This window comes from Chelonoidis abingdonii, chromosome 22, assembly GCF_003597395.2.
Source record: "Chelonoidis abingdonii isolate Lonesome George chromosome 22, CheloAbing_2.0, whole genome shotgun sequence".
Lineage (NCBI taxonomy): Eukaryota > Metazoa > Chordata > Testudines > Testudinidae > Chelonoidis > Chelonoidis abingdonii.
The window spans coordinates 17,838,219-17,852,343 of record NC_133790.1 but is presented as its reverse complement, the minus strand read 5'-3'; the positions used below and the strand labels follow the sequence as shown (position 1 = coordinate 17,852,343).

At 43.7% G+C, this 14,125-nt stretch overlaps 1 protein-coding gene across 1 annotated transcript; it reads right to left on the bottom strand.

Moving 5' to 3' along the window:
* Positions 1-6,835: 6,835 nt before the first annotated feature.
* On the bottom strand, positions 6,836-10,996 carry CLDN5 (claudin 5). The gene has a single exon (XM_032777115.2). The coding sequence runs from the start codon at positions 10,872-10,874 to the stop codon at positions 10,218-10,220; it is 657 nt and encodes a 218-aa protein (XP_032633006.1). The 5' UTR covers positions 10,875-10,996; the 3' UTR covers positions 6,836-10,217.
* Positions 10,997-14,125: the final 3,129 nt, after the last annotated feature.

Genomic DNA, 14,125 nt, shown 5'->3' with positions numbered 1-14,125 from the left:
TGCTGATGTGATCAAGGCTGGTTATTAGAGAGTTAACCACTGTTTACATTTAAAAATCAATCATTTTAAACATTTACTTTTGTCCTAGTGTGAATAAACAAACTGATTTCCATTTAAACTAAATGTATTGCTTTTTGTTGTTACCCACGAACTGAAAAGTGGCAATAAATGTTCAAGATGTTTTATTGACCATATACATAAATTGTATGTAAACCCTAAAATCTCTTCCCTCGCTGCATCTTAAAATCTGTTTAGATCAAAATGATAAAGAAATTAATCAGATTATATTGTTCTGCCTTTCAATTAAATTAGCCATTCACTAACAGGTTTATAAATTAATTGTTTAGAAACTTGTCTCTGTTTCATTAAGGCCAGGGCAGCATCTTGCTGCTTCTTGTAATCTTTTCTATTTCATTTGGGACTGCCCCCCTCCCCTCATTCCATAAATGCCCTGTATCCACCAGTCTCCAAGCTGTCCTGAAGCAGTTAATGCAGGACTGACAGATCTTTGGGACAGTGAGAAATCAGAAATTTGAAGTTCTCTTTTCTTTGTTATTAGATCTTAACTATCTAAGCAAAAGTCTAAAAATATTTAAACACCCTGGACCACAGATTCAAATCCCATCAGGTGTAGCTCCAGCCATCATCCTTCTGAGGTAGGTACGCTGAATTCTTGGCCGTTTAAAATGGGTAGATGGGACTTTCAGATAAGATATTAAACCCAGGTTTTTTCTGCTGTCTATGGATATTAAAGAATAGAGGTTTGCTCCAGTGTCCTTAGTCATTTCCTCTCCCTGAAGTGTTGTGCAGATGGCTGTTTGCTACCATCCACAATCTCCATTCAAGTACTAGCTGTGTTTCAGTAGTAATGTATATAAATTAAGGCAACATCTGTGCCACACAACCCCTGAGTAAGTCAGTGATGCATGGGGGATCCCGTAGGCATTAGAAGGGAGAGAATCCCCCCTAACTCTAAACTGTAGGGTGGATGGACAATGGCTTCACAGCCATTGCTACTGCCTCCTGACATGCCCGGACCCGATGGTGAGGAGCATCGCACAGGAAGGCATATGGAGTGTGGTCAGGAAACACATTGCCAGGGCCCCCTCCGAGCAGGATGTCGCTACTTACCTCAGTGGCTCCCTGGAGGCTGAGTTCAGAAGAGAGCGGGGAAACTGTCCTCTCTTTGGTCCTGTGCCCGCAACGCCTCGAGACGAGTAGGAAAGAGGATTGGATGCCACTGGAAGTAGTACAAGAAGCGCCGGGAGCTGGGAGTATAGGTGCCATGCATAAAGACTCTGGACCACACCATCATCTCGATCGCCAGAATGATGCTGGAAAGGACCCTGAAAGACGCCATCCGCTGCCACTATGCCAAGAACCTCAAGAGGAAGCCAGGGCAAGGTGTTTGAGGTGTCCAGCAAGTGGGACGCCAGCAACCACTTCCTCTCCGAGGGCAGCTTCACCAGGTTCGCCGACTCGCATTTTGTTCACTAGGTGCGGCTCAACTGCATCCCCCTCAACGGACGCGGAAAAGAAGGTCCTCATGATAGACATCACAGTGCCGTTTGAAAACATGAGACAGCTCATGGTGTCCAATATCATCAGGTGGTCCAGAGACATCTATACGGAACACATCACGGGACACCGTCAATACCAAGTTGACTAATCAAGACCACCGACCAGGGAAATAACCCACTTTCTTCCCTGATGAACCAAGGGATGCACCCCACCTATGTACTTATTTGCTACACTGATACTGACTTGGACTCATTATACATTCCATGGGTGGCGTACCCAAGCCCACTTATCCACTGACACTTTAAAAACTCCCGCACCCCAAGCTGGGTCTATGCTGGTTATGTGATATGTAGGTATCTCATGATCCTTGTAACTGATATCAGTAATCCCTCATAACTCAAGCCGGACCCCAGATGTACCATACCTTCCCTCTTAACTTGTGTATATTTAATTTTAAACATTAACTTTAATAAAAATTTAAAATCTATTCTCTAAGTGCACACACCCTCACAAGATCCACATGGGCCTTGTCTAAAATAGGGGAATTATTCAAAAAATTCCTATGTTCCCAATACCAGTTCATAGGTAGTTCATACCAATAGCTCCATCAGGAGCCCTGCTGTCGACAGTGCCAGCGGCTGCCATCATTTTAAGCACCATGTCCATTAGAACCACTCTGAAAAGGGCCAGATGACGTGACGTATCTATATCTGCCCAGTGTTCTAGTCAATCTAGAACACTTTAAATATTCTGTCCTGGATGGTGTTTGCAACTCCTTTTAGGTTCATCTACTAATTTTTTGAACATGCGGCTTGTTGTTCATGGTTCTATTATCTTGTAGCTGGTTTGTGATTTTTTTCCCTCTATTTATAATTGTCCCATTATTTGACTGTGGTTTGAAATTAGAATTACTGGATAATTGCAAGGATCATTCTTTTTTCAATTTTTAAAGTGTAGTACCACATTTGCTTTTCTCCAGCCTGTATATCTCTGTACTTCTCTATCACTGAAAAAACAACAACAACAACAACTCCCAGTCAGTGATTCAGTACATTTAATTAAGTTTTTAGACTGCATGTCATCCAGGCCTATGGATAGGAGAGAGACAGTGCGTGTGTGTGTATAATATAAATATTTCAAATATACTTTTAAGCCTGCCTTTTGTTAATAGCTATTTCCCTCCAGGTTTTTGTGATGTCCTAAATGTAAAAGTTCTGAGTCCTGATTCTTCACTGTCTTGCACCTTGTTTGGTCATTTTACACCTGTGGAAGTGAATGTAAAATGTGGCCAATTCACTTACTTTGCAGAACTGTAAATAACTATACAAGGTGCATAGGAAAGGCAAATATTATTTTATTTTATTTTATTTTATTTTATTTTATTTTTCAGAGATTTTAAAAAGGAATTCAGTGTCCAACAATTCTGTCCCAAAAATCAGTTTATGTGCAGTATCTCCATTCTTTATGATAGATAGATTGCGTGTGTATCTGTACAAGACCGTGATACTGAAGCAGGAAAAGCCATGGGTCATATAACCAAATCTGTGGCAATTCCTTTACAATTTCTAAATCACAAACAGCACACTTTCTTGGCCTGAATTGATGAAGGCAGTTTTGCAGCCTAAAATTTGAATTCAGTTGAGGATACTCTTCAGTGTGGCAAATACAACATCCCAGAACAGCTTATGATGGGCTAAGGAAAAGCAGGAACCCCATGTACTGAGAAGATTGGATAGGAGCCCTGGGTGGAATGCATTAGCATGCCTGTCACATAATATGTATGTTTCCAGCCGTTTAGGTTAATTCGCAGCACTTATGACCTTTTCCTGCCATAACTTTGGTTTGAAGCTGTGTAACGTGCCCAAAGGATTCTGGGAGAGAAAAAAGCTCAGTGTTGTAAACAAACTTCTAAAATGCCAAAGACAAAGCAAGTTGTTAAAGTGATTCATGGCAGACTCTTTCAATCTGCGGTTAAGAAAAAGAAAAGGTAAAGCAAAGCTTGAGTAGCCAAGCAACCTCAAAGCCTGACCACTGTTGCCATGGGAAGCTTTATCAATGACTCAGTGGCTGAAATTGTCCTTTTCTTGCAACTGAAGGCTACAGTAAGAAGAAAAGAGAGTTTTTCAGACCGGCAGCCCCCTCCTGCAGGGAATCAGCAAGGAACAGCCTGGAATCAAGTCTCATTCACACACATACAAAGGTCTGATCAAAATGGGATTGACAAAATCCAGTCATTTTCAAAACATAAATCTGAGTCCTTTTGAGGCTCTGTCTTCGAAAGGATTTGCCTTACCACAGCCAGACTACAGGTAAGTTGAATGCAATTCTTGACCTGAAGACAGAATGTACTTGCTGCAGTGTTTCCTGATTTGTTTAATGTGGCGGAAGTATTTGCTACACCTTACCAAGCAAGTTACCAAGAGTTACAAAAGAAAACCCTGACACCCAAGAGATGTACCTATTAGTGATGATTTGTATACAAAGTTAAAGCTCTTCATTTCACTTCAGTGATGCATTGTGAGTCCAGTCTGATACGGAATCTTGCATCTTTCAGCATTTCCCAAGTACAGAGAACAGACAGGAGACTGATTTAATGTTTAAGAGGCTGTAATGGGTCTCAGCTTGTTTAGAGCAAGGTGGGTTTTAAAGACAGATTAGATTGGAAAATCAAGTAGGGTGCACTACTTACTTGCTCTTGGGACTTTAGAGATGGACAAAAAAACCCAAGGACAAACTATGTGAGATTTAGTAGTCAGGTTTTAACATGGGAATAGCTGTATAAAGAAAACCGTGGGCATGGACTGATTCCTCCCTTGGAGTGTAAAAGGCTTCAGTACATCCCAAAGAACAGATGCATGACAAATATAACTTTGTGCAGGAAAGGGAAATATTTCTTAAACATCCTATAGCAAACGTGACTGAGTTTCCCTTTCCTCCTGCCTGGTGCATTTCCCCTCTTTGCACAGATGGGTTCTAACTACATTTGCAGAGTATGAACTATCGCCGACATTCAGATTCATAACTGTAGTGGTTCATTTAGCACTGCGGTTCTCAAACTGGGGGCCGGAACACCATTTTAATGAGACCACCAGGGTTGGCATTAGACTTGCTAGGGCCAAAGCCAAAACCTGGGCCCCAACGCCTGGGGTCAAAGCTGGAGCCCCACTGTCCAGGGCTGAAGCCAAATCCTGAGAGTTTCAGCACTGGGTGGTGGGGCTCAAGTTACAGGCCTCCCACCTGGGGCTGAAGGCCTTGGGTTTTCCCTCCCTCTCCCTGGCTGCCCAGGGTGGTGGGGCTTGGGCTTTGGCAAGACTTGGGTGGGCACAGGCTTCGGGCCTCCCTCCTGGGGTCATGTAGTAAGTTTTGTTGTCAGAAGGGGATTGCGGTGCAATTAAGTTTGAGAACCCCTGATTTAGCAGACAGAGGCCAAGCAGGCAGACACCTTTTCTCCAGCCCAGAACATGGAAGGCAACAAGAGGGTGGTGAGGAGCTTTTGTTCATCTCAACATAGCTAGCATGAATGCTGAAAAATGCAGTCTTTGAAGATGTTTTCTTTTTTAAACAGCCTGTCCAAACAATGGGATTATTTTATGAAGTCTGTAAAGTATTGAGTGAACTCCCTGACAAGGCTAGAACCTAGGCAAGGTCCCTGCTAGTCACGAGAATTTAGAGTTTCACTGAGCATTCATTTCTTATGTATGTTTGTGTTGACAGCATTTGTGAAATGTCTTTTTTCCAGCTCAAACACATTTTGTAGCAACTGAGTGGCAATGAGGATCGGTAATAGTGTCCCCCTCTTAAGTTACCAGCTCATCCTGGGCCTGATCCAAAGCTCATTGAAGTCAATGGGAATCTTTCCATAGATTTCATAGGCTTTGGATCAGGTCCATTGAGCCTAGACTGATAGTGATTCAAAGTTGTTACAACCTGATGGCATTTCAGGGGCCTGTGTGAAATGACTTGGTGGCTCTCAATCCATTTCCATTTTCCATGTCACCAAACCTACAGCTACTGTTACTAATATTTTAGCAGTCCCAGCAGCGAGGCTAAGAACGGAATGGTCCATAGAGAATAAACTGCTCACTTTCCGCTAGGGGTGATCCATCTGTGATCTGTCTCAGCCCTGGAGGAGCAATGTAAAGACATCTTGCATTGCTGCTGCCTGTGTCATGCCTGTTCTTTGAGGTCAAATAGTCTAGTGCTTGTCAGAAACACAACATTAATCTGATTTTTTTTTTCACAAACAAAGGGCCCAGCCCTAAACTTTGGGAGCTGGAATTGCTCAGCCCATGGCAGGATCAAGGCCAAACCTCATTCTGATGAAAGCAGGACTTCCTAACATCTTCAGTTATTTCTCCAGTGCTCAGTTATGATTTTTATTTTGTTTGTGACTCTACATAGAAATAAAAAGCATCCAAACCCCAGGTTTTCACCTTGATGCCAGCTCCAGTGATGTTACTGTTCGTGTTCTCCCAGGTTGTTTTATAAAGGCTGGCAATAGGAAAGCCTATCACAGGACGTAAAGCCATGACATTCAGAATAAAGAAACTTTCAGAAGAAGTGGGCCAATTTTTCTATTAGTATAAAAGGGCTCCGCTCCATTCTTTCAGGAGAATTTTGTCCACTCACATAAACAGAGAATGTGGCCCATTATTGGCAGAATGATGCTTTTTTTAGTGAGAGACATGCACAGAAGTAACACTTTTTTCATACAAGAGATCTGGCTACAGTAATTGTTTCAGGTGTTGCTTTTAAGTGGCTGCAGCCCTGTGGTGATGTACAGCTATGTTTCTAAAAGGTTTTCGATCAGTTTCGCTGTAAGGTGTTGATTTTTATAAGATTGGTTCAAGGGGAAAACACAAACTATTTGATACTTAACCCCAGTACCAGAAATGGTTGTTCAAAATATTGCTGGTCAGAGCCCAAATCTTGTTTTGTTGATTTAGGCCCCAGTCCCCCAAACGCTTTCACATGCACACAGCTTTTCTCTCATTAGTGGGACTACTCACATAATAAAGTTGCACAGAAGTGTGTTTGCAGGATTGGGGTTTTATTCCTGGCTCAGGGGAAATTCCCATTGAAGTCAATGAGGTTTTGCCTGAGGAAAATGAGTAAGGACTGCAGGTCTGTTAACTTCATTCATTACCCACAGGCGATCGACAGTAGTTAGATTAATTAGAGTGACAATGTGGTACGAGGGGAAATGATAACGACAGGCCCAGATTACCCCCATTGATTTTTCTGGAGTCAGTATGGGGATTCGTATTCTAGTTTGGTGTTTTTTGTAAAGGACACAAATAAGGCACCACACAAATTACAAGCCAGCTTTGGTAGATTTCTTGCAAAATGTACACATTTAAATACCTTTACAGTTTATAAGGTTACAGTGTTTACAAACAGAAGTTGCAAAGATGAAATACAGAATATTTCACTCTTGTACCAAAATCACATATTACGTTACAATAACAGTATTGTAGCTCTCATTTAAGACACTGACAGTTTAAGAACTGCATCCCTTTACTGAGGAAACAATTCTACACATATGGTGTTTGCTTAATGATCACATAGGCTCTGATCCTGCAAACATGCTTGTGTTTAAGCATGAAGTTTTGTCTCCAATGGGACTAATCACGTGCTTAATGTTAACCACATACATAAGTGTTTGCAGGATCAAGGTCGGGTCTCTCAAGCCTCTGTGTATTGACACCACCACTTTTTTATGTTTACTAAGCAAAGCAAGAACAATATGGATGAAGCCCTATTGCAAAACTACAGATCCAGTTAAATCACAAGTCTCAGCAACAATGGCAAATATTCGGAGTTGACATACACATGTGTATTATATATTTGTGATGGAACCATGAGGCTGTAATGAAGGTTTAGTGTTATACTGCGAGAGAGACTAATGTGTAGAGTGTTTTCTTATTAGTTGGAGGCAGAAGGTAGTTCCTTATGGAGTCCATCAGGGTTGGTAGAAGTGTGCTGCGTCGGTATAAGAGTACTGTCACATGGCCTAGAACTTGTTTAATTGTTTTTAGGGTTTGCATTAGGAACTGTCATACTTACTCAGTCTCTAATCCCTTTTAAAAGAAGCTTGTTTCACACACATCTAGGTCAGGAAATCCCAAGTTGTGCTTGCATAGAGCAAAAATTAGTCATCCTTCCTCCCCGGCGATAAAAGTTATGATGGCTATGGGAGCCATAACCTTGAGTTTCTTGATTATTGTGTGTAAAGTCTCAGCAATAATATCAGATTAAGAATTTTTTGCATTCCCTTGTTTGTTTTTTAAATAAAGGATGGTGTTAGTAAATTTAACTGCTGTTGCACAATCAAACAGATGCGTATTCACATTAAATTGTGCCCCTACTGAGCACACAAAATTTGATATTGGCAGCAAGACGGACTCAGCAAGATGGCAACCAAGACCTTGCAGAGTCTTTTACATTACTTGTAAAGTGATATCGGAAGGAGTCTACTTGGCCTAACTATATTCTATTCAGCATCAGTGCTTCCAATTTCAAATTGTGCATGCAAAGCATGTGCCAGAGGAAGTACACATTGTATGCTGTAATGATTTCATATTCAAGTAAACCTAGAATAGGAATGGGTGAAGGAGGAGAGATGGTTGGCTGGCCTGAGAGTACAGAGCAATCAAGGTTGAAACTCATCTTACATTGTATTTGAAAGCACACTGCTTCCAGTGCACATGGATCAGTGCCTATACCTGAACAACTGTCTCAATTAGTGGAAAATCAAAGATCTCAGTCCATGATTGTTCTAAACCAATTTTCTTCAAACATAGCAGGACAGAGGTTAATTGTCTAAACTGAGGAATTAAGACCAAGGTTAGTTTGAAGTTTTAAAAAGAACTTACATTTTATTTATCCAAGCTCAAAAAAATTGAAAAAAATTCTTAAATAATGAAAAAACAAACAAACCCACCACTGTTACAATAAGCCAGATGCAGGTATTTTCTTTACAAGAAAATAAATAAAAGAAATTTCAACCCAAAGGGTCTTTTTTTTAAAAAAAGAAAATGTGAAAGGACTGAAAATATTTTATGATGAAACTTAGTGTAATAGTGGCACAATTCATTATCATCACACAGATCAGTTGATAAGATATATAAAAATGTGAAGTCTTGTAAAAGAATCCATTAAAAAAGCCAAATTGCACTCACAACATTCAGATTTGAAGGAGGCAGGGGCAGCTCTAGGTATTTTGCCACCCCAAGCACAGCAGGCAGGCTGCCTTCCCTGGCTTGCCTGCGGGAGGTCCCCGGTCCCGCGGATTCGGCAGCACGCCTGTGGGAGGTCCGCCGAAGCCACAGGATCAGTGGACCCTCCACAGGCAAGCCCCCGAAGGCAACCTGCCTGCCGCCCTCCCGGCCACCAGCAGAGCGCCCCCCATGGCTTGCTGGCTGGTGCCTGGAGCCACCCCTGGAAGGAGGTGATGACAAAGTCCTACTGGGGGAATGTTCAGGACACTCGCCCCTAGGAAGAGATGTTTGCTAGCACAAGCCATTTGGTGCACTAACAGATGCAAACTCCTCTCTTATTTTTGCAGATACATTATACTATAAACTCCTATTCCCTATGGGTTGTTCTCAACACAAAGTGGGAGAACAGTTTGGTAGCTGTGCATGATGCCCTAGCATACCCTGCCTCCTTCCAAAGTTTGTCTCAAACAACCAGATACTGGTTGTTAATTACCAAATTCCAGTGCTGGGCTGTCACCTACTCCTACCCCAAATAGTTCGTACATCTGTATAATAACAAAACATGCAGCCAGAATATAAAAATATACATATAAAATATAGACAATCTCGTTTGTTTTTTATTATAAAAACAGGGTTAACAAATAAGGAGTGTTGAGTTCTGAAATAGTTCTGTAAAATCCTGTACCAGAATCGTCCTAACTGCTTAGACTGATGCCCCGCAGAGTTTAGGTTAGTTAATTTCATTTGCCATGTGTTCACTCGGGTCTGGCGCACGTTACAACAGCAGAATTAAGCTTTTTTAAATAATAATAATAATAATAAAAAGACAGTAAGGGAAGGGTGATTCCCCAGCTAGGGAGATGAATTCGCAGCTTAGGAGGCTTTGTTTTAAGAGAGTTCTCATTTCTCCACAATCGGATGGAGAACGCAGACTTTATCTTATTCTCTAATGATACATAAACAATTCCATAGGTCATTTTTGGGGCAGCAGTAATAATCATCACATTAAATACGCAGGTGCGGGTTTGTAATTAGTCACAAAGTAGTTTAAAACAAACACAAAACCCCTGAGCACCTGCTCTGTGGTCCGTATTCCTGCAGTAATGGGTTAGCTCGCTTTCACGTTACATAGCATACATCTCAAAGCAAACCACCCCCTTTCCAGTTAAGGCGAAGCGGTGCCGGCCATTGGATGCCCGGCCGGTTTACCGCTCATCCCGGAGGAGACAGGAGTGGGGAAGGGAGCCCGAATTCACGCCGGGGGTCCTTTTTGATTAATGTTTGTAAGGCTCAAGCAAGGGCGAGCTCCAGGGCGCAGCCGGGCTGGTCTTGTGCCACTGAGCGGTACCTGCGCACAGTCCAGTTCAGAGCTCGCCTCCCCGCCGAGTCATTTCAAGCATCACCGGGGCGGAAGCCGGGCACAGGGCAGGGGGCAGGGGCTGCTCTGGGTCCGGCTGGGAGCCGCAGCCCGGCCCCTCAGACGTAGTTCTTCTTGTCGTACTCCCCGTTGGAGGTGGGCCGCCGGGTGGAGGCCGAGTACTTGACCGAGAAGGTGTTCTCGCCGTCCCCGGGGCAGGAGCAGGAGCAGCAAATCAGGCTGCCCCCCAGGAGCAGCAGGGCCGTGGCCGCCCAGCCGATATAGAGCGCGGCCCCCATCTCCCGCTTCATGGAGTTGGGCACTTTGGGGTCGTAGAAGCCGCTGATGATGATGTTGGCGAACCAGCAGACGGGGATGAGGACCAGCACCCCGCAGAGGATGTAGAGGACCCCGCCGGCCATCACGATCCAGGACTTGGCCTTGCCAGCTCGGACGCAGGTGGTGCACTGGGCCCCCACCACGGTCACCATCAGCCCCACCAGGCCCAGCAGGCTCACCAGGACGGTGAGCGCCCGGCCCGCCTGCATGTGGGGATCCAGCGCCAGGATGGAGTCGTGGAGTTTGCACTGCATCTGCCCGGTGCTCTGCACCACACAGTTCATCCACAGCCCCTCCCAGGTGGTCTGCGCCACCACGATGTGGCCGTCGATGTAGGCGGACACCTGCCATGTGGGCAAGCCGCAGGCCAGGATGACCCCCACCCAGCCCACGATGCACAGCCCCAGGCCCAGGATCTCCCGCGCTGCCGAGGTCATTTTGCTCCCCTGGATTCACGAGCTGCTCGGGACTCCGCTGCCAGTGGCTTCGCGCTTTCTCTGGAGCCGGCTCAGGTTGCGAGTGCCAGCCGGCGGCTCGCGGGGCTCTATTTGAAGCCGCAGGGCGGGCAGGGCGGACATGGCGGGCCCCTCCCTCTCACCCCCGGCCAGTCCCAGGCAGCGGAGGCCGCCCCCGGCCAGCGAGGGGCTGGGGGGAAGGAAGCAGGAGCGCGTGTGAATGACGAACGCTTGGAAGGAGTTGGAGGGGGGTCAGGAAAAGAGGCTGGAAAGGAGCCAGCTGCAGACGCTGCAGCTTCGTCGTCCCCTCCCATGGGGCGGGGGTGGGGGGGGGTCCCTGTGTGGTTAAGGGTGAGGCTTTATGACTGATGGGCAGCGTGCGCCAGCTCTTGCATTGCGACAGTGACACAGACACAGGATGGGGACACGATGGTCCCTGCGGCTTGGGCCCCCCACGATGAAGAGGGAAGTGACCGTCACAATGGGAGATGAAGTCACTTCAATTACCCCTTCCGTGGCGGTTCACTTTTCTGGCATGGGGGGAAGGGGAACCTGACCTCTCCTTTCCCCTGCCTGCGTGCCTGGACTTCACCCTGGGTTGTTATAGTATGTCGCTTTACCGCACTGCTGCAAGGGGTTTGTGTGGCAGAGGCTCCGCAGACTACAAAGGAGGTTGGATTATCTCTGTCTTTTGGTTTGGCTGGGAGTCAGTCATAAATTTGCAAATCGTCCCTTTCACAAATGACTGTTGCTTAAAGCGCTGCTCTTATCTCAGCCTGACAGTCCATAAAGCACAGATATGCTGTTACAGCTGTTACTGATTGTGGACATGTTGGGTACTGTGTTGTAGCCCATTTGGTCCCCGGATAGTAGAGGGACAAGGTGGGTGAGGTAATATCTTTTAATGGACCAACTTCTGTTGATGAGAGGAAAGACAAGCTTTCCAGCTACATAGAGCTCTTCTTTGGGTTCTTGGACAAAATGTCATTCTTGTTTGGATCATTCTAATTGCTCCTGAAAACCTTATATCTTCCTAAATGACCAAAGGATAGCAGTAGTTCAACATGATGATAACCTTAACAAGCTCTATGGCAGAATCTTTGTTAACTTAGACAGGTCTGAGGCTGTCAGAAACAGAAAAAATTAAGAAGGCTGAGAGAAATAATGAGGGGATGGAATGTTTTTTATTTGACAAAGCCTATGGTGGCAAGTTCAAAGAGAGTCCACTGAGATCTCGCTGGGCAGAAGCACAATAGCCTGTGCTACTTGACTAATAGTGCAGAATTGTCAGTCAAAGAACTAAATGCATTTGCTAAAAAAGGCATAAAATCGAATACACATTGCATACAGCACAAAAGCCTAAGCAAATTCTATGCCAAAATGTAGTTTTGAGAAACCTTCTCCAAGAACAAACCTTCTCCAAGAATCTTCTTGTCCTGTTTCTTTACCCAATGATTACTTTAATATTCTAGCTAAAATACTGATGAAGAGACTTCTTCATTCATAAAGATCAATCCGTTTTATACTGGGGAGGACAACAGGAAAGGAGAGATGCACATTGTCCAGTGATGACCTACATGTTTGAAGGAGACACATTTGACTAATTACTCACTTGATCATTTTTATTATGTGAACTCAGTGCAGAAAAAGAGTTTGAGTGGGTTAAGCTGAGGGTATTCACAGGAGATTTCACCAGCAATGCAGTCATTAATCAAATGGACAAGAACTTTTATGTTTTAGTTTTAATGCATTAATTAAAACCAATTATATGATTTCTGATTTATCCATAGAGTCTTTGGTTTATATGTTAAGAGAACTGATATTAGCTGATTGGAAGGAATCCATCTAGGTATATGATTTCATGATTTGCTGTTGCCACTTTGTTTTATATGACTTATTAGATGGAACCTAATGTCAAGACACCTAAATGCTTGGGAAAAATTATCTTGTGAATATTCTGGTTTAAGAATTAATTGGGGAAAGCTTGTTGCAGCACAGGGCTCCTTGAATAAGCTTCCATTGACATGGAATATTGGTGTGATTAAATTGTTAGGGATATAGATGTGGAATCAAAGAGGCAGAGATACAGGTGAGAGGCAATGTCTTAAAAAAGTTGGATTATGTGTTTTTTGACTAGTGGATTCATAAATTATGAGACAAAAATGGAGGTTGGACTCTTTGACTTGCAAAGAAATGATCCTTGCAAGAAATTCTCTCATATAATCCTTGCAGTCAGTGTGTTTATTGGCTCATACATTCTTTCTAAAGCTGCCTGCAAAATCCCATGGAGAGGAACTCAGATGCAATGAGTAGTATATTGCTCGATAGCATTCATCACCATATATTCTTTGACAGGATTTCATGCCCAATTTTGGGCTTATGTACCGCCCTCTGTCCCTGTTTCCATTGGTGTAGAGGTTTGGTGCCGTCGGCCATTTTGAATTTTTGTTGTTGTTATTTTTTATGTTTGAATAGGGGGAATGTTGCATGCTTGTGATTTGATACATTTGTTTGACTGTTTAGAGAAAAAGGTTGAAAGAATAGAGTCAGATTTTTTAGGTGCATAACTGTAGTAGTAACAGCTGTCACGTCATTAATGATCATTTGTTAATGAATCATTGAACTGTAAGAACATCATGAGTTTTTAAAAAAAGGAACTCAGATGCTTGCCCACAAAGACATGGTTTATAAATAGTAATTTTATGAGTTAACATCCCCCATGAAACATCAAATTGATCTGTGCTTCCTTTTAGGCAATCACAGCCCTTTTCTCCTCTGGCTGTTGAAATTCATTTCCTTCTGTGTGCAATGGCTTTAGTAGGCATTCCAAGGTATAGGACAGAGCACAAGAGATCCCCAGACTTTACAGCAACTGTGCCATTTTATTGCCTAAAACTTCAACTAGACCGGCCAGTGCCCAGCATTTCCCAACTGTATATGCTCAAACCTGTAGCATAGGAGCTGTGCTAAACTTGCCACTAATTCTCATCAAATTATAACCAGAGAGTTTGTTTTATACTGTACTTGTTAAGATCACAGAATCATAGAATCATAGAATATCAGGGTTGGAAGGGACCTCAGGAGGTCATCTAGTCCAACCTCCTGCTCAAAGCAGGACCAATCCCCAACTAAATCATCCCAACCAGGGCTTTGTCAAGCTTGACCTTAAAAATCTCTAAGGAAGGAGATTCCACCATCTCCCTACGTAACCCATTCCAGTGCTTCACCACCCT